The sequence below is a fragment of the Echeneis naucrates genome, chromosome 17 (genome assembly GCF_900963305.1).
Source record: "Echeneis naucrates chromosome 17, fEcheNa1.1, whole genome shotgun sequence".
NCBI lineage: Eukaryota > Metazoa > Chordata > Actinopteri > Carangiformes > Echeneidae > Echeneis > Echeneis naucrates.
The window spans coordinates 16,431,389-16,452,741 of record NC_042527.1 but is presented as its reverse complement, the minus strand read 5'-3'; the positions used below and the strand labels follow the sequence as shown (position 1 = coordinate 16,452,741).

The 21,353-nt window shown below is 40.8% G+C and overlaps 2 protein-coding genes across 3 annotated transcripts; one reads left to right on the top strand and one right to left on the bottom strand.

Annotated features, from left to right (window-relative positions):
- Nucleotides 1–1,239: 1,239 nt before the first annotated feature.
- On the top strand, nt 1,240–3,660 carry klf2b (Kruppel like factor 2b). The gene is made up of 3 exons (XM_029525003.1): nt 1,240–1,559; nt 1,785–2,697; nt 2,829–3,660. The coding sequence occupies exons 1-3, from the start codon at nt 1,488–1,490 to the stop codon at nt 3,002–3,004; spliced, it is 1,161 nt and encodes a 386-aa protein (XP_029380863.1). The 5' UTR covers nt 1,240–1,487; the 3' UTR covers nt 3,005–3,660.
- A 1,543-nt stretch (nt 3,661–5,203) lies between these two features.
- On the bottom strand, nt 5,204–21,274 carry LOC115057251 (epidermal growth factor receptor substrate 15-like 1). Of its 2 annotated transcripts, XM_029524195.1 has the most exons (23): nt 21,122–21,274; nt 20,637–20,678; nt 20,431–20,520; nt 20,293–20,340; nt 20,104–20,199; nt 19,914–19,979; nt 19,702–19,827; nt 19,542–19,601; nt 19,120–19,392; nt 17,448–17,605; nt 16,581–16,746; nt 15,052–15,137; nt 14,214–14,286; nt 13,878–14,039; nt 13,214–13,411; nt 12,545–12,709; nt 12,222–12,330; nt 11,727–11,866; nt 11,534–11,588; nt 9,746–9,831; nt 9,432–9,495; nt 8,049–8,185; nt 5,204–6,870 (listed from the first exon to the last, which is right to left on the bottom strand). In XM_029524195.1, the coding sequence occupies exons 1-23, from the start codon at nt 21,146–21,148 to the stop codon at nt 6,724–6,726; spliced, it is 2,574 nt and encodes an 857-aa protein (XP_029380055.1). In that variant the 5' UTR covers nt 21,149–21,274; the 3' UTR covers nt 5,204–6,723. The 2 variants fall into 2 exon arrangements, with proteins under 2 accessions (XP_029380055.1, XP_029380056.1); XM_029524196.1 differs by lacking the exon at nt 8,049–8,185 and having other exon boundaries at nt 6,741–6,870; nt 21,122–21,267.
- Between the last annotated feature and the right edge of the window lie 79 nt (nt 21,275–21,353).

Sequence of the window (21,353 nt, the reverse complement as noted above, 5' to 3'; positions counted from 1 at the left end):
ATTATATTATAAGAGGACAGGAGCCACTCAGCCTGTATAATTACTCACAACTTATATTTTCTGAGCAGTCTCTGGCTCATATACATCTTTAAATATCAGAACAAAGCACCACTGCTGCAGATTGTGATGTTTGATCAAAGTGAAACTTATGGTTGTTATTATGCCTTTGGGATTTATGCATGACTTGTTGTTTTATTTGTTATTTTTGGGTGTATAAAAGGAGACAAGGGTGCGGGTGAAATAAAACTCAGTTATCAGCTGAGTATTTTGTCCGTGGAGAAACAACATAATCGAAGTTTGATTTCAGCCTGGTGACCCTTTGGAGCCGGAGGAGTCCCGCTGAGAAAACCCAAAGACTGTCTTCATGTCAGAAACCAGATCCCTGCGCACAAACAACAACAACAAGGCGGAGGAGTTTGTGATGTAAATTTGACCCCAGCCGACCCCCGCAGCCCCCCAGCCCGTCTGTCATTTACACCTGAATGGGGCATTACCTGAAATCATGTTTACATCACCAGTGGTTAGAGCTTTAAAAGGCCGCAGTTAGCCGTTTCAGACGAGCCTGGCGCCTGTTTGGACAAGCCTGCCGAGTGAGAACAAAACCAATGTGCCATTAATGATAATGAGCCGAGAGCGAGACAAACAGGTGGAGACAGCAGCAGAGGACATCTTCATACGCACTGCCTCCACATTACAGTGATACTACACGGTCACACATGTTGTTTTAATATAGGAACGTCTCAAGCCAAAACCCAAAGAGAAGAGCAGCATTAGTTTTTCTTATTAGAATGAAGAGAATATCTATATAAATATATATTCCAACCGCTTTTGTGGCCACAGCCATCAGATGTGTGCGCCATGAGCAGCCTCTTTATAGACCTGCCCGCTCTATATTAAATAATAATTCTTATTTTCTGCGTTTGAACGCACCAGTCTGCTCATCAAAACAGCCACATGTCCTTTTTTTCGTGTAGCGCTGACTAAATGAGGCACTGACAGGCTTTACATTAAGCTGTTGGTGCGGCTTGGCCCCCCTGCAGTTTCTGCCATTAGGCTTGTTCTTTTCAGAGGGATTACGTAAGTATCTATGGTTGCTATATTGCCCGTGTGTTTGTAATTTGCCTATAACTTTTTTTTTTTTTTTCCAGCTCCAGGTGGGTTGGCCCGTGTGCGTCACGCTGGGGGAGGGCCTGCGCTTTATAGGCCGGTCTGCTCTTACTGTAAGAGCCACAAGCTCACTGAGACCTCTGCCTGCAGGAGCCGCTTTATAAAGAGCTAAATTTACCAAACTTTACGTTGTTTCCTGAGCTCTCACAATTGGCCGAGCGCACTCGGGCCAGAGAGTTTATAAGGTTGGGGTGCCTCCTCTCGACTTTGAAACTTGTTCATGGTCTTTCGGAGCGCGGCTGCGGAGAGAGGTGACACCGACAGACAGGGCGCACAGACTCCGGCGCGACTTTGACAAGAGATAGTTATTTCAGCAAGCCATGGCTTTATCCGGAGTGATGCTGCCGTCGTTTTCGACATTCTCAAACCAAAGAGAAAGGACGTGGGAAAACGTGAGTTCACCGTCTCTATTATTATTCTGCGTGAGTGGAATTAGATTCCTCTCACCTGTTTTGTGTTTGTGTCTAAGAAAACAAACAAACTAAAAACATTTTCTTCAGTTAAAAAGGAAAGGAAAAGAGAAATGGCAGCAGTTGAGAGATTTGCCCAGCTGCTGTGTCCATCACTTTCATCTTGACACGTTTTTCTTATCTAATAATAAATCTTTATTCTTGCAGAGGTTCAAAGGAGATGTGGACAAAGTTGTCTCCAGCAGTTGCTCGATGCTTGAAATGGTACAGAGCCTGGACAGTTACAGCAAAAAGGACGACGAGGATCTGAGTAACTTTTTGGATCTGGATTTTATTCTCTCCAACACAACCGGCGCAGACAGCGTGGCGGAATACGTGGGCACCGTGGAGCCCAGCATGTACACAACTGGAAACTCGGTGCCGTCCTACCAGGCAGACGACCACCGCTCCCCGCCGCCCCCGTACGGCGCCAGCCAGATGACAGAGCTGCTCCGCTCAGAGGGGACCAACAACTATGGCATTACGCGCAATCCCAGCGTTCAGGGGAGGTTTTATATCAACACCGCTCCTTTCCCCCGCCAGGACAACATCAAAGTGGAGCCATCCATGGACAGTTACGGCCCGATTTTGGGCATGGTGCCTCAGAGCTGCAGCAAAATCAAGCAAGAGGGAAACGTTTCGTGCATGATGTCCTTCGAGCAGCCGCGGCTGGCCATCTCTCCCCGGGCAGCCAGCAACATGACGCCGCCTCTCAGCCCCGACGACCAGGGAGCTTCGGACTGCCAGGCACAAATGTGCCAGTCTATGAATTTCCCACAGAAGTACCACACGCCGGCAGCTTTCCCGCACCACCCTCAGGCTCCCCAGCTGCAGATGCCCTACCACGCTCCGCATTCCGCCTTTGGCATGTACGACGACAGTCTGAGCCTGCAGCCCGGTGCGCAGAGGGTGATGCTCACGCCGCCCTCGTCTCCTCTCGAGCTGCTGGAGTCCAAACCCAAGAGGGGTCGGCGCACATGGCCGCGGAAGCGCACGGCGACGCACACTTGCACCTTCGCTGGTTGCGGCAAAACCTACACCAAGAGCTCACACCTGAAGGCGCATCTCCGGACTCACACCGGTAAGTCCGATCCTCAGATCCTCTCCGAGACCGTTTCTGTGCGCAATTACGCAGCGAGTGCGGCGTTCCGAGTCCCAAGTTTCCGCTGTCGGCATGTTTCTAACGAGTCCCCCATTTCTCTGACCTCGCAGGTGAGAAGCCCTACCACTGCAGCTGGGAAGGCTGTGGATGGAAATTCGCCCGCTCCGACGAGCTGACCCGTCATTTCCGCAAACACACCGGACACAGGCCCTTCCAGTGCCACCTGTGTGAACGCGCCTTCTCCAGGTCTGACCACCTGGCCCTGCACATGAAGAGACACATGTGAAGGAGCCCACACAAAAGGACTCTGTGTTCATGGATGGGTTGTTATTTTTATTGTGATCCAATCGATGTATTTTTTATTTAAACTGTTCTAAACATGACCAAAGTCTTTTTTTTTATAAATATAATATTTGAATAATTAAAAAAAATAGCGTTATTATTTTCCAATAATGTAGCTGGTACTACTTTGGTTCTATAAGAGCTTTAGAAAAGCTTTGTTTGCTTTAGAGCAGGCAGACCAAGAAGGGGCTGGCCCTGTATTAACTACTCTTCTTTGACAGAACTGGAATGCTGTGTTTAACACAAGTGCCTTTCTCTGACTCTGCTACTGTAAAGCTCTTTGTGACAGAAAGACATGGCCACAAAATAGCACATGTTCTTGTTGACAGGAGTGAAATGCACATACAGTTGCCCGACATGTGCAAAGACAATGTTTTATTTAAACTGCCTCAATGTCTGAATGGCCTTCTGCTCTAGCATTTTACTGAAGACTCCTTGTTTGTAGCTGATTTTCTGGTGTGAAACTCCTGGTTCCGGCCCCTCTTTACACTATCAGGGCTTGATGTCCTGTGTATTATTTTTTACTTAAATTTATATGACTAGATAAATGACTTTTTACTGTAAATGTGTATTTATTGTAAATATTAAAAAAAAAAAAAAATCAATGAAATTGAATGAGTTCATTCAGAGCGTGTTACTTGGGAACCCTTTTAACACACACACACACACACACACACACACACACACACACACGCACGCACACACGCACACACGCACACACGCACACGCACACGCACTCATTCTAGGTAAATCTTGTTCACACATTTAGTTTGATGAACCACATCCACCAACTTCATAACACTGCTGTGTGCCTCCTGCTTCCCTTTGTAGATGCAGAAGATTCACACAGCAGCAGATCCATTACACAGTGCAACTGTAGACCCTCTTTAATTTCAAAACATGGGCATTTGATTTCCACCGTGATGTTATGCAGCTGCAAGACATAGAAGGGCAGCCACTTGTGGGCTTAGCCTATAAATACAAACACTCCATTTCCATAATTACAGAGTGAGCCAGGAGCCGTCTGGACAGAGGGGCACAGCAAACCCTCATCAGGGAACCCTTAGACTCCATTTCTGATGGGTAGAAATTATAGTAGGACATCAAAGGGCCTTAATACTACAATTACACAGAGTCATTCTGCACTACAGTTTCAAAGTATCTGGGTCTCTGCATATTATGTCTGCACGGTGTCAGGGAGTATTTGTTTCAGCCGCATCAAAGGCAGAGTTCAGTCGAGGCATCAAGAAGAGGCGGCATTTTCTTTTTTTAAAATAAGTAGATACTTATTAAACGTCGGTCATTAAAATTTGCGGTTGGTTTTTTGAATACCAATTTTAAGACTATCCTAATATAATCTCTTCAAACAACACCTTTTGTCATCCTAGCCCACATTTACAGCACAGCATTCATATATAACATTCATTTTCAACCATTTTATCTGTTTCAGGGTCACGGGGGTGCTGGAGCCAATACCAGCTCACATTGGGAGAGGGGGCGGGGTCACCTTGGACAAGTCACCAGTCCATCACAGGGCTAACACACAGAGACGGATAGAGAAGAACAACTACTCACACTCAGACCTACGGACAATTTAGAGTCACCAATTAACTTAAACATGCATGTCTCTGAACGGTGGGAGGAAACCCACACAGGCACAGGGATCACATGCAAACTTTGCACAGAAAGGCCCCAGGCCTGTGAACCAAACCCGCAAGCTTTCATATACAAATCAGAATTTGAATTCAACATGTTGATCGAACTTGAGCTATAATTGATCTTATTTTTAAAAAGAGGAAGTACACTCCAAGTCAAAAAATATCTGAAGCGGTGGATGCAAATGTATCACTCTCATTTCACCTTTTTTTTGTTCCAATATTAATACAGAACTTGAAGACATAAACAATACGTCTTAAATTACGGGGAACTATTTTAGAGAGGAGATTAAAACCTAAAAATAGAATTAAACTGCTGTCAGTCGAGGCCACAAACTCTCTTTGTCTCTGTTCTTTATTCATCAGGATATCTTTATTTTTCAATTCAATTATTTGTGGCTTTGTGTGTCATATGACTGACCCCTCCTTTTTGTGGTTACTGTAAGATATGTCATTTAAAAACTAAAATACCTACTTTATACCAGGAATGTTAGAAATCATTTTTATTCAGTTAAAAGTAGGTACAGTCTTCAGCAACTTAAAAGTAAGCATATTTTTATAATCACATACATATTGTGCAATATTATGTCATAATATTGACATGTAGATAAATAAGGCGTCGTCACTCTGTATATGTCCAGTAAGGTCTGGAATGTACAGTGCATACATTATGTGCCGAATAAACCTGATTAGTGTTATATGATTCCAAGGAAGCAATATTTTAAGGCTTTTAAGCAAATTTCCTCTGACTGAATCATAAGATATGAATGGTTGAGTAAATAAAACAAATCCAGACAAGAAAATCTGGAGAGTTGATCGGAGAGAAAAGCAAAAAGTTTGAAAGCAGATGTCACCGTGCATTAGTGGTACTGTGACAAAGTCTCAGAAGTAAAAAGGACAAAGCGTAAATCTAACAGCACCAGTATTAACAAGGTAGTTTTTACACTTTTTCCACTTTATAGAGGCTTTTAGTTGTATGGGAGTGCACATGCAGGCTTCTGCCATCGGAGTGATGGTGCAGCAGAGCTCCAGGTTCACTGGACTTTATAAGAAAGGAAGACGTCAATGATTATCACTGGCATTTCAATTATTGTAAATACAAGTGGCAACTGATGATAGGGCACTAAATCATATTTAACCAAAGCTTAATTAGGACTAAAATACTCAGGGATTGCCAAAACTTCCTATTAGCATGTGTGTATGTGCCCCCTGTTGAGGGGTAATTATATTCAAACATTTCTCCAAGTCATGTATTTAAAGTTCATAAATAGCAGGTACGATCAGAAATGGCAGGAATCCCTTGTAACATTTAAAAGAACAAGTCAAAATCATGCCATATTCATGCCTATATCCAACTCAGGTTTTGCTCATCTTTGCTCGAAGATGGCTAGTACATAAAATCGATATCAAACAATATTTACAGTACGTGTCTAAACACAAGCTAGCGGGCTCGGCAGTGCCCACGGTTCAACCTTCGGCATGAATTTTTCAGAGTAATTAAAGGTTATATAAAACAGTTTATACAGTGCATTTTACAAGTACTTCATACACCAAAGATTCATTGCTTTTGTATAGAAATAAAACAGTAAAATATTCTTAACATTTTTTGTTTGCAACAAACAAGCTTTTGGTTAAGGCAGGGTGATTAACCATAACGAAATATGGAGCTAGATATAGGTTGTAGTCTGGTACCCTGCTGGTTTGGGTTGCGTTAAATCGCTACGTTCTTGCAGGATGAAGCCATGCTTAAATCGAGTGGCTCCGTATTGTCCCTGATTATAGTTGCCATGTAGTTTGGGAGCAATGAACCTTAACCGGTTGCTAAATATGGAGTCATTTGACAGGAGTCCAGTCATGGCGGGAGAAACTCTGGTCTCTTACATGAATTGGTAACAGGGGCTGCTAGTCAATTTCGGGCCAGTGTCAGTGCTTCTGTCATGAGCCTGTGGACGGGAGAGCTATCGGTGGAAAGGGATAGGACCGTGAAGATGTTGTGTGACATGCCTACTCAGGCACTGGGCATGTCGGCCCTGCTGAGAGCGATGGCGAGCTCCAGGTCTTGCTGCTCCTGGAGCCGCAGCCTCATCAGCCTCTCCTGCTCCTCGCGCTCACTCTCCCGCTTGGCCCACTCCAGCTGCTGGCTCTCACTTCCAAACTGAGGTAGGAAAACAAACATTACATGTGGACAAAAACTCAGGAATGCAAGATGAAAAGTCAACACAAAAAGAGACAAATCACTGGATGAAGGCTGATATACAAGGAATGACAGATGCAAATTTAAAATTCTGTTTTTCTAATTAGGCAGACTATTGACCAATATGTCCACACAAAACTGAAATATTAAAGTTAGTCAAGAAAAAATATTTGCAATATATACACATTTAGAATTCACTGGGATGTTATGAAAAAAAGCTAAGAAAGCTGCACTATTATAGTATTTGGATTGATGATATAGATTGAAAATGACCGTGCTCATGAATAACCCTTTTCAGATTATGCCGTGCACACAGGTTTTTCACATGCAAAGGATTGACCACCACACCCTTGTACAGTCTTACCTTGACTTGTTCTGATCCTGGCAGAAAAACAAAGATTACAATACAGAGCTCCATATAAAACAACAAAACAAAACAAAGCAAAAAAAAAAAAAAAAGAAAACCCTCAACAAATCCCTTTCACAACTATCATGCTGGCGGGAGAAGGAAAAATAAATTTGTGTCAAGTCAAATGATACGAACCAGGCACAAAAAGCTTCCATGCATCAACTCTCCACTCGAGAGCATGCTCAGCTTTTAGCCCATACATGACGGCAAAGAAGCGGAAGGTGGAGGACAAAGAGGCAGATTTACATTGCTGTGCTCCGCTTCGAGGCATATCATGCTTTGACAGAGAGTAAGACTTTAGGTTGGACATCAAATCTTGAGAAACATTCCTCATGTGCTACCTGACCAGGCAAACTCACTGAGTAAAAATGTATTGATCGTAACCTCTTGGTAAAGCTGAAGCCAGTTACAAGCATGCAAGTTCCTTTAAACCAGCTGGACAACGGGAGCAGGCCGTCAGACACACACAAACACTGGAACTGAACGAAGTCACTCATGCAAATGCAAATATCTGTCTATGCGAAGCCGCTAAAAAGCTCTTAGCTGCTCTGTCAGTTGTTAGTCAACAGCCAGTAAAAACAGCAGTTGTGTGAACGCTCTCTGGACCTAGTGACAGAGACCTGACACCCCTGAGCCTTCAGCTCTACTGTCTGAAGAGTGAGATCAAGAGATCAGTGGGTTATGCAAAGGTACTTGTTCTAACAGAAAGCTGTAAGCACGCTACACTTACAGAGGGAAAATCTGCAAAACCCACAGGATAGTCTTTGGATGTTTTGCTCGAGTCTGTCGTAACAAAAGAGTCTTTACTGTCTGCTGTGGAGCAAACACTCTGGAGTGGCTCTGACGCAGCTGAGCTGAGAGCACCTACTGGAGAAGGAAGACATTTAAAGAAAAACTAATAACCAAATCAATATATCAAAAACACTTCTGGTGGCCTGATCATAGAGGCTGACAACAGTCCCCCCCTTGGGGAAACAATCTGACAATTTTAACACTTGTGTAATAATACATTTTTCAGGAAGTCATGAGCCTTAAGTTCAAAGTAGTTAACAAGGGGTGACATTGGCTTAAAAAAAAGGTGTTTACCACATTTTTTTAGTAAGGCTCAATGAAGCATTGAAGCAGTGTTGCTTTTTTGGAAAAACAGAATTGCAAAAGGTTGACCCACCCGTGTTCACAGTAAGCTTCAAAGTATTTTCCTATATCAACAGTCATCTGGCCACGGTTGCTCATCTCATTACCTTGCAGTAAATTGCATGTGCAAATTTGAGGGCTTCCAGTAAAGAAATTATCTCTATTACCTTATCAAATCAGCTGCAGCATTTTCATTCAAATCAAGTTTGATTTGTCCAATTTGCTTGACCACAACGGCCTGACTCGATCAAAACTAATTATGCTATTGACTGACAATTACACATTCAGAAATGACTATGAAAGTGGGCTTCTCACTTCCCCATCGTAATGACTATCTTCAAAGTTGGCTTACTGTCTAACGGTAGCCACTCATCTCTACCCCCACTGTGTGTTGTGAAGCAAAGGGGAACACCAACTTTCTCACGGTGAGGCTTCTGCTAAAAAAGTAAGTGCAAGGTAACAGCGGAAGGGCATGTGCTGGGCATGGACTGTGAGTGCTGTGTGACTTCACCAATACACAATGGAACAAGATAAGCATAAAGTTGAATGCATCCAAGTGGCAGAGATAAGTGTCTTTTTAATCTTACCACACTGAGAACAAAAAAAAATTAAGTCATGCCTTTATAACACCAGCCGTGCCGCATCTCTTTAAAAGCCATACTGCTGCTGCCACCGGCTTTCCTGTTTCAACTTCAAAGAAATTACTTTCTCTGCAGCCACACAGCTGAACAGGCAAGTTTTTTTTTTCCCCATTTGGGCCACAAAAAAAACCCAGTTAGGTAGGAAAACAGATCAGCCACAGGGAGTACACAAAAATGTTGTTGCCATCACATTTTTGTGACAAGTGGCAAATTAACAAGCAAGGTTGACTGACAAAATTGGTGTGAATGATTATTATTGTATTTATGAACACAGATGAACCATTACTGTCACATTAAGCAGCAAGCAATCACACACAACCAATAAAATTAGGGCTTACCATAAGGAGGTGCAGGCCGGTTAGGCACATTTTTCTTTGATGGGAGTACAGGGTTGTCCGACTTCTGTTTACACAACATAAAAAAATATGAAAAACTCAACTATCACACAAAGTAAGAATGCCAACAGAAATGTCAGCCAAAATCTAAAGTCTTTGGCTTCATACCAAAGACAATGTTTTCATAAATGTGATGAACTAGCAGAAAAATAAGAAATCGGCCATGATAGGAGCAAAATTAAAAACGCAGCTTTTTACAACTCTAGTGGAAAATTATGCTTTATGGTGCAACTGGTTCATGAATCCCAAGACCTTACCTTTGACATCTGACTAAAGTCAGCAAATCCCCCCGCCTTGCTTCCAAAAGAGCTGCTTCCAAAGGGGTCTGCTGTCCCAAACACATCTGTGACATGAATACATTGAAAAGCAATTGGAATATTTGAATATATTTATGGAAAGACCCAGAAACGATAATGAAGTTTAGCCCCAAACCACAAATTCAAAAATCATCTCTACATCTTGCTTATTCTGAAAAGGCCTACGTGTGCTTTCCAAAGGGGGGTGGGGGGGGGGGGTGGGAGGTTGTGTAGCGTGACTGTTTAATTTTCCATGACATTTTGCAAAAACCTGGAAAGCAGAGGTTTTGTTTAACCTGACGTATGCAACTGATCATCTAATTAAAGGCGTCAGTTGGTGTACTGTTAACCAGAACTGTGCCCGGGTTGTTTTGAAGCTCAGTGGCATGCCGCTTAATGAAAAGAAAAAAAAAAAAAAAAAAAAAAGGAGGGGGGGCAAACTACAGATGGTTACAGTGAAAAAACAAAATAATGTAATAGAATATGTTTGTTGTAAATGTGCAACCACAAGAGACCCTATTCATGTGAAGTACGCAGTGTTTTCTTTTACGCACAGTAACTCAGCTCAGGTCTACAGTTGCCTCTGTGTTCTTCTGAAGGTGTGTAACATGGCAGAGCACTGGCCAGGAACGGCCACCAACTTAAAACAACTTTTCCACCAAAAGGAGACAGAACACTTCAATAGCAGCAGATATAAAAACGGGACAGAGGCAGGAATGAACTGGTTAAAGGAGTGGCAGTGTATTATAGTAGAGCAGGACCAGCAGTCACAGAGTTTCTGTTATGCTTGGCTCCTGCAGGCCTCCTGTTTTTCCAGGGTAGGGGGAGTATTTTTAGTTGGCCTGTAGTTAAATGCGTAGGTACTCAACTAAAAATAGCCCTAAACCACAGGAAAAATTGAAGCCACAGTGAGTAAAAAATTGTTTGCCCCTAATGCCCCCCAAAATATAATCTAAATGTAACACATCACCCAGAATGGCAAAGAATGGCTCTTTGAGATGAGTTTCAAAACAAAGATGTTCTCTCATAGTCAGCTGTCAGATTACGGGAAATCTTCAGGGAAAAATTTGTAAGCATTTAGAGCATTATGATGACATTGTTTGTGCATTTGTTTTCTTATTCACTAGGTACATAACTTGAAATATATTTAGTGTAACCCCAAATAACATTAAAGAAAAACTGGATATTTTAGAACCTCTTCTATAAGGAGAAAAGGATATACAACAAATCTACTGGGCTGATGATTACCAAAATTAAAAAGAACTATAGTTAAAGCAGCTATGTTGCCATCTTGTCCCCTTCCTGAGTTACATCACTGACTAATGGCCAAAAGAAAATATAATCACTTCATCAATTTAGACATTGCACCTTTGTCTCAAATACTGTAGTGTCATATTTAGAATATGAATTTTAGTCTAATCAGTCTCCATATGAAACAGAAAATTCCCTCAGCACTCTGATACAACACCTTCACAAAAACATGAGGTCATCTGGACTTTGAACTTTGTTCATGAAACTGTCATCACCTCATCTTCGAGTGCAAATGAATGTTTTTAGCAAATGTGAAGAAACTGCTGCATGTCAACAACGTAGTCGTGTGATATCACATTCAACAGTCCCTAAAATGTGATCTATGAGGTCACATATAAATGACCTCATCACAATGTTTACATATACACCTCAGAGGACCCAGAATAAAATCTTCCCCTGTGTGCTGACATCTAGTGCTATTTGTGAATAGCAAAGTACCTGAATCCTTCGGTTTTGGGCTGTTAAAAGGGTCACCACTGCTGAAGGCACTTGGCTGGGAAACAGAAGGATGCAAAGCACAAGGATATTAAATGAACTATTCATACGTTTTATCTATTTATTGATAGTGAAGGTGTGTTTTCATTAAATAAAAATATTGTGTGGCTTTTACTGAAGAATATATGTTTGATACCTTGGCAGCCATGGTAGGTTTTCTGCCAAACGGGTCTGAAGATCCAAACAGGTCTGATTTGTCTGTTCTCTTAAAGAAATCTTCAGATGAGGTGCCTTTGAAGGGGTCACTTTCTTTGAAAGGGTCTCCACCAAATGGATCTTTAAATAAATAAATAAATATATATAATAATAATAATAATAATAATAATAATAATAATAAAAAAATTCAAAAAAAGAAAAGAGCAGACATTCAGCTTCAACCTCTGAAAATAAGTTGTCATTGTAATTATTATTATTATTATTATTATTTTTTTTTTTAATCAGAACAAACTCTGGTCTTTGCATTGATATCCAAATGCACTTATGCTTAATTTAGGTATAATTTAGGTATAATGCTGACTAGTCAAAGTGACACGACGACAGGAGAGTGCAGGAGAACACGAGTATAGAGGAAACACAATCCTTACTGAAATAAAGATACAGAAGTGCATCAAAACATATTAGGTGTTCAGACCTTTGAAGGTGTCGGACTTGAAGGGGTCTTCTGTTTTAAAGGGGTCCGCTGAGGGCTCCTTAGTGCTGCTATTGTTGAACATGGCTATCTTAGACTTGAAAGAATCATCCTAGTGGGGAAAAAACAAAACACAAATTAAACATTTTCTCAAATGACAGAGTGAAATACATTCAGATGACAATGAAAAGAGAAAATCCATATTATAAACAAAGGAGAACAAATACGGAGTGTCTGATATTTTTTGTGAAATTCGGCTTGAAACAACACTATTAAATTAAGACAAAAAATCCTGTGCCAGAAAAGAAAATTCATCATCTTCTCACCACACTCCTGAAACCCCCATTTCGATTCTCAGTAAAGCTTTCACTCAAGTCTGGGAGGTTGGTGAAGTTCCCTCCATTCATGCTGCTCAGAGTACTGTTGTACTGCTCAATGGTCTTGGTCATCTCCTGTTGGCTGTCCTGGATCAGCGACAGCTTACTGCGGGCCTAAACATACAAAAAAAAAAAAAAAAGACAGTTTTATCTGATCACAAAAGTATATGATGCAAATAATTTTTTCATTTAATAAAAAAAAGTGGTTTAACATTGGAAACTCCCTTTCCTTTTCACAGATGGATTTACTACTTTCAAAACTTTTTACTAAAGTACATCTGGTCAGAATTCTGAAATTTTAATAGATTTTTCTCCACTACCAGTAAACAAGACTGACGAATTTACCAAATTTTCAGCAGCTTATACAAGTGGTGGTTAGTGGTTGAATTGGTGAAGATAATAACCAAAACCACTGTGACACAATAGTTTCACTTCATGACACTTCAAAGAGGTACATCAAAACAATGGTTAAATAAGTGGAAGCAAACAAAGTAGCAAATGAGCTTCATTTGTACTGACTAAAAAATCTCTACAATTTCATAATGATAAGTTAACCAGTTAAAGGTCTATTGGGCAGAATGTCCTTGTAAAACCTGCCGTCTGTCCATCTGCACTGACCTGGTTGATCTCTTCTTGGGTGGTTTTGAGCGACTTGATGATGCTGTCCAGCTGGACACGACCGGAGAGCAGGCTTTGCTCCAGCTGGGCCTCCTCCTCCTGCAGCCGGCTTAGGTCTGCCTTGGTGCGGCTCAGTTCGTCCTCTTGGCTTCGGAGGTCGGTCTCCTGAGAATGGATCTGGTTCTGCAGGGACGAAATCTAGAGAAGAAGGAGTTCTGTATCTGTAAGCATTGATTGCGTAATGGTTAAATTGCTACACATATAGAAATTATAGCTTTAACTCAAATTTTGGTTTGCTGTTAGAACAGATCAAAGCCGTGCAGTGCAGTATGATGGTGGTCCTCGTTATATGTACTTCTTAAATGAAACGTACTTTTTACTTAAGTGGTCCCAGATGAATTAGCAATGCAGTACTGCATGGCCTAATATGTGTGTAATTTCCCCAAAACACAAAGTCAGCAAAGCCCATAAACAGCCACATTACTTGAGGACACCCAACGACCTTTTGAAAAAGAAAATAAATAAATAAAAATAATAATGAGTAAACTAAAACAAAACAAAACTCAATAATAATAATAATAATAATAATAATAATATGCTTCATAAAGTGACTGCACTAGCCTAATTAAGATCTGTATGGGGAGCAATAAGTCAAGTGTCAAACCATTTGTGACTCTTCCTGGCACTTCTGCTTGACATCATTGAGCATCCCCTCCAGCTTAGAGCGCTGCTGATCCATCTCTTCAAGACGTTCCTGGGCATCCTGCTTTTGGGACTCCAGATCCTGCAGACTACTACTTTCTCTGTCCAGGTCATTCTGCATGTCCTGAAGGTCCACAAGACAACGACAAACACAAACAAACAGTTGTTTGAAGTTGCAAGCTTTTATTACTCTCCTACAGCTTATTTGCATCAAGAGAGTCCTATTCCAAGCACCTAGATGGATTCTAGGATTTTTAAATAATAAATGGATGATTCGTAAATTTCTGCTTCGTCTTACCTGAACTTCACTGTTTTGATGCCTGATGGCATCTTCCTTTTCTCTAATCTCATGCTCCAAAATGAATTTCTCTCTATGAATGAAGTACACGATAAAAGAGTAAGAATATTAAACTATTTCATCTTAAAAAAAGAACAAAAAAAAAAAAAAGACAACATAAGCAATGTGCATAACTGAAAGACAAACCAGTGTTTGTGACAAACCCTAGCCAGCTAGAATTAATACCCACCTCAGGTGGTCATAAAATTGACAAATGTGTGCAACATGTGCCTGCCTGAAGTTTCCATTTGAGTTCATATCGCACTCACATTGCATGGAAATAAAAACGTAAGCATTTGCATTTGGGTTCATAAATGTAAAATAATGTGGCCACATCTGCCCTAGATGACATTCAAATGAGGAAATGAGCTTCGAGTCTGAGGATGTGTTCACATCTGTTCTCAGAGCTGTCCAAACGTGATCTGATCACCCAAGATGGCTGTTAACACCAGGTCATAAAAACTATTTTCTTCAGATGATATACATTGTCCTGATGTGGTTCATGTAACTTTGCCTTACATCTGTACTATCTTTAGTCCAACTGACACTTCCTCTGACCATCTCAGATAGCCACAAAAGCATCAGAAAGGCTCCATGATCACGTTGTTTTCTAAGCGCTGTTGTGGAAGAATGGACACTGTGTGAGATAAAATGCTAAAAATCATAAACAGACATAACTAATAGTCTAAAAGAGCCTTGATCCTTAACCCAAACATCACCTTACTACAAGCTCCCCTCCTTTTTCTCAGAGGAAGTGAAACAAAGCTATCGTCCTGTTACTCAGGGTGCAAGGGCTCACCTCTGCAGCTGAGCTATTTCCTGGCTGAGGTCATCCAGTTCTTTGATGCCTGTCAGCTCTGCCGACCCCGTGGAGCTGGCGCTGTCCTGAGGCCAGAGACATCGAGGTGGTTGAATGTGAGAAAATGTAATTTGGGTGACAGGGTATGATCAAGGATGCGAGTCAGGCAGACGGTGGGATCAAAAATACAGAGAGGCATGGAAAGGATGAAACTTATGCAATAAAGACATTAAGGGAATGTTCTGACAGAAAGAGGGGGACAAAAGGGAGGGTGGAGGGGGGGGGGTCATGAGAGGTACATGGAGGGAGAGAGGAGCTCCCCACTGATATGTCTAACAAAACAAAAGACACAGGAAGGAAAGACAAACAGCTTGCACAGCAAGGGAATGAGCAAGGGATCCTGACAATACATATGTGGGAAGAAATTCATACAGGACATGGTAAAACAATTTATCTCTGCAGTGAAATTTGTTCCATATGCTAATATTCAACATATCGGGCTTCGAGGTAATTAATGGTTTTCAAATCAGGGCGATGCATGAAAATTGACCTGATTTGAATCAAATTTTCCCTTTTAATTGTTTTTTAAGGTTCAGGTTCAATCTCGGAAAGTAAAAGAGCTACTTGTTGCCAATGACAATACATGCACAATATTAACAAAAGCTCATGTATTTGTACATCGTTCATTTGAATATTTGTTTATAGACTTTACAATAGTAATTGGTTAATACTGCAGAAGGGCAGAATCTATATTAAGGTATCTTATTCAAAGCGTTTGTTCATTTCTGCATTACAGTGAAAAGGAAAATAACCATTTTTATAAATTCTAATTTATAATTTTTCAGGTCCTTAATCTGTATAGACTTTTAGGAAGTGAGCTTTGACAAACACAATATGGAAAACATAATATATTTCAAGGCTCCTTCAATAATGAAGTGAAATACTCAGACATTAGCTTGCATAGTATACCATGAGAGACAGAGCAATTCTGATAACAGAACAGCAGGTGGCATTGTGGCTCTTAATAAAGGTTTAGAAAAAACTGATTTGCGGAAACTCCAACAAAAACCAAAGCACCAATATGTTGAAAAAGCAAAGATCTCATAAATTCTGTGTTCCAATTAGTTGGCAAAGTAAAGTGGGAAACTTGATGCATAACAAAAAAGAACATGGCTCTGTTTGCTCCTGTCAGTTCAGACAGAGACAGAAAACATATGACAGAACAAACACGCCACCTTGTGACACAAAGCACAACTACTCACTCTTCGTATATTAGCTAGTGCAGCAGGTTCAGGTCTCAAAGAAGCCATAAGCCCCACATAGCTCTGTTTGACAGGATAGAAAAGCGCTCAAAAAAGAAAAAAGCATACAAAGAAAAAAAAAAAAAAAAAAAACAGTTTTGCAAAGCAGAATTAGATAACCAGATGGCAGATCTTACCATTTAAAATGCAAATAGCAGCAGCGAAGAAAAGACTCTTACGGTACAGATGAAAGTAAAAACAAGAAATTTAACTGAAGTTGGGACTCACAGAGACAGCCATTGATGCTGTCGTCCTTTCTGAGGGAGGAATCATGTCTGGAGTGAGGCTGGAGGGGGGGTCCACACCTTTAGTGACCTTCTGCTGAATCAGATACATGGCCAGAGAAAACTGCTCCTGGTTCAGCTTCCCTGTCTGTTTAGTGTCAGCTAGTCCCCTGCAGACAGAAGGGTGAGAAAATGATACTCAACATCCACAGAAAAACTCCAAGAACATTTTCCAGTTAACTTGGTGGAGCATACTAAAATAACTTTTGTGGTTTGTTTTGCACCATGAGAAAATGTAGAGACTCAAACTGGCCAAAAGATGGTGCTATGGTATACAATACAGTGGCCAAATGATTTGTGCTTTGTGTGACGATTTTACTTTGAAACATCGACATGTAGAGTGTTTTGTATTTAACTACATTTTTACTTCAACGTTTTGCCTTTTCTTTTTGCTGTCGACATATGTATTACATCCTATAGTGGCTGGAAGAGCTCAGCACCACAATGCTGTAACCTGAGAAAACATGTCAATAAACTAAACCAAACAAACTAGGTCAAATCCCACATCCCTTAATAATCCCAACTACGTGTGCACAGTAAATAGAGGCAACAGGTGAAGAATGCACAAGCAAACACAAAAATCATGCAAGTCCTTCTCAACATCACCCATTTCTAAAAAGCACTAAAGAAAGTGCTAACAATATTTATTTTCCATAAATTTTCTGATCTTTTGAGCGATCATAAACTTCTGTTGTGTGGAATTTCTCTGCTTGTGATCTCTTCAGCCACTGTGATGCTCTTAGTTAATGACAAGTGTTGTGGAGGTAATGAGGAAAATGTGAATGTGATCTGAACAGAGCTGTGGTCTCACCATATCTGCGCCAACATTGTCTGGGAGAGACTGGACTGCATGAAGATCTCTATCACCTCAGCGCCACTGACAAGGCCATCATTGTCAGAGTCTGTTTGCTTGAAAATGTCATTATATCTCTCCCGATCAGCTACTGGTACCACCCAGTTCACCACTGGCTGAAATGAAAAAATAACATTTATGAGATTTCAGATGAAAGGGACATCTGCTACAATTTTTTTTGTAGTATGTAGAAAATTTAGTACACTAGGACTCAAAGCAAGAATATATCTGCTATAGATACCATCAAGTCACCACTAACCACTTTCTAAGAATCTGCATTAGTTTGCTTTTCAAATGATCACCACAAACAGAATGAGGATTTGTTATTTTTGATATCAAATTTAGGAGTAAAAATCTGATTACTGCAAAACCTAATGAGAACTTTAGCAGATACTGGAAATATAATGTATTATTTTCAACAGAAGTTATATACAAGAATGCCTAGAATGAAGAATGTGGTGTGGACAGTTTAGCTTGTTGTTACCACCTAGGGGAAATCATAACAGGTTTTAAAGGAGGGGAAGAGAATAGTCATTGAAAAAAATGAGGACACCTCAACAAGTGCCATGTCAGGTGATCTTTTGTAAACAGAGAACCTTATGCCTCTTTCCTTAAAGAAAACCTGTTTCTCCAAAAGCCACAGGTGAAAGATCTGGGCAACTGTAGTACCTTGGTCTCTGAACAATGCTTAGAACTATGTGGCAAAACAAGTCCAACCATTAACAGCAGGAAAACAATCAATACATGAAACACTGGTTTATAAACACCACTGGGTTCCACTCTGGTCACGCTTATTTCAGGAGAAGCAAGGAGACGAAATTGTATTGACTTTTCCATAAGAAGTTGGTGCACACAATTTTACCTTTAATTTCTAATAAACTATCTCCCTTCAGAAAGTTACATCGTCATACATCCCAAGATTACCCAGGACTATAGGCCACTGCATTTACAAAAACCAACACAAAAAAAAACTAACTCTAATCCATGAGGCACCTGCATTGTCAAAGTACCTCAGACAACTCGTTATTTTTTTAGTTTGTTTTGTTTGTTTCGACAAGATATATATATATATATATATATATATATATATATATATATATATATATATATATATATATGAGAAGGCTGAGAAATAATTCCAATATTAACATTTATGAATTTCTATTACATTTATATCTGGGGGGGGGGGGGGGGTAAATCACAGAATTCTGTTGTCTAATTCTTCTGGGTATGTTGGAATTGAAAGCTAATGAAACATCTATGTTAATCATTTAATACCCATTTGGAGAAAAGGGGAAAAAAAAAACCTCTTCATGAGATACCTGCCCAAGATTAAATTAAATTGCGTCAAACGTAAAATATCACATGCATGATGACATCAGCTCCTGTAAACACAAAAAACTAGATCATAACTATATAATATAGTATTGCATTCAACTTTAATTTGATTATTTAATGTGTGATATTTCTTACTGTTTCTTTAGTTGGCTGTATATTCATTTATTTCTTATATATTTGTGACATTAATTTCAACCCTTGAACTTGATTCCTCAAAGACTGATCAAGGCAGTGAAGCTGTCATTCAATGACACGTCAAGAGAAACACAGGGGAGGAGCTGAGGTGACATACCGGTGAGCTAGATTTGAAGGAGTGTTTTGGAGAGAGGTTGACAGTGCTGGTGCTGAGGGGAGTAGCACTGCCCAGTGGGGGGGTGCTTCGCAGGGTCTCCTTGAGAGGAAGTGGGCCAGCCATCAGCCCGGAGAGGCCCAGAGCAGGCAGCACGGCCACAGCTCCTGGCAGAGCACCTGCGGTTTTTTTCCTTTTAGAAGGGGGTATGAGGGAAGCAGGTAAACTAGCAGGGACTGGCTCCTTCTCCATGGCTCTATACACAAGATGCATGGCCTAAGACAGCAGGGAAATCATTTTATTTTATACATACTGGTAAAAACTGTTTTTTCTTTTTTTTTTATTATGAACTGTTAAAAACATTGTTGGATCATAAGCAGTTACTTCCAAACATTTCCTGTGCTAGACTAAATCTAGCATCTTACCACGATGAATTCTTCTTTGTCCAAATGTCCATCTTTATCAGCATCACTTAGGTCCCAAATCTAGAGAAAAATGCCAGTCAAAGCGTAAATTAGCACATGTTGTTTTGGATAGTTAATACCATGTTATTTATGCACACATCATCATAACATGTCATATCACCTTTCCTAGCACATCCAGAGGTAGCTTTGAGTTTATCAAAACTGGTTTAACTTTATCTCCAGAGAGGAGGCCCTTTACAGGAGACAGACTCTCAAAAATGCCTTCAAACTTCCCTTTTTCGTCTGGCTGGAAAAGAAGAAAACACTTGAGTTTAGATGATAAATTGTATTTGCAAATAGCCTCATGAATGTTTTTGAAAACAATGTACTTACTTTTATTGCCCACTGTGAGTCAGGCGCTGTCGATGAAACACTTAATAATGGGCTGTTACAGTCTTTCTGTAAAAGACAAAGTGAAGATTTGAGTATTACACAGCAGCAGATGCATGAGGATGAGGAAAAGACAGTAAACACATTTACTTGCACAGTTTTTTTGTGAGATGGACTGCATTTTGGGACTTACAAACTGGGGTGCAGCTAGATTTTGGTTGAGATTGTTAAGGCTGATGTCATTTCCACCCTGTGCTGAGGCCACAAGCCTCAGAGCAATGAAGAAACCCTACAAAAGAGGAAGAATACAACACAAGTCTGGTATATAATGCACACATCAGCATCACTTACAAAGCAAATTTACACTGAAATTTTGTGTTACCCGTTTATCCAGATAGCCTTTTCTCTCTGAATCTGCCAAATCCCAAATCTAAGAAGACAACAATTAATTTTAAAGATTATCAGATGATAATGATATACACACCAGATTGTTTTGTGTGTGTGCGTGTCTGAAACTCACCTTCCCCAGTGTACTGTCCGACAGCCCAGACTTCTTTAGGAACTGAGCTGCATCTCCAGCTGATATTCTCCCTGTGTTCCCTGGATCCAGCTGCAGAGGTTCAATAACAAGACACTAGGTGAACCATGTCTGATAACTCATTTGTATGATAACATTAATCTCATTGGGCATGGTTGTGATGATTAGCGCAGTAACCACAACTTTACCTGTCTGTAATAGTGTTCATAGACTGGATTTCCACTGGATAACTAAAACAAAAAACAAATCACAGAGAGGAATGAAATGTAAGGCTTGCTAAATTATAAATGAAGGTGTCATCGAGCACACATACATGGCCGTTAGGAGAGGCAAGACTGGCTACACACAGCTAACGTTAGCTAACTTTGGCTTTGTTTTTCTTCAGACTTAACTACTTAAAGCCTCAGCTCACCACAAACAACAGGGTCTTTATCCTAAACGTAGATTCCTCCTGTCATTAAAACGCACATTAACTTTGCTGTCCTTAGTTAATGTAGCCACCCATGTCAATTTAGCTGGCAGCGAAAGGTTGCTAATACGGATCCACTGGTCAAAGTCCGGCACCGCTAATGAAACGGCGATGTGGGGGGAGCAAACCACCCCTGTCACGGTCAGCTGATGCTGGTAGATGTTAAGATTCACAGACTTTTCTTCAGATACTGGATGTTCTTACCTGACTGAGAGTCATGAGCGCCGCCATATTTCCTGGTGTATCGGGAGCGCGCGCACGCCCCTTAACCGAGCGTGAACGAGCCCGGACGGCTCGCGGTTATGGTTCTGGTTCAAGTGGGATCTGGTTCGAGGGGGGATCCGATCCGGGGCGGTCACAGCATTAGGGAAAGAGCCTACAGCAACAACTAATGCCTGTTAATTCACAGGTGAGTCATCGGTTAGTCCTGACTGAG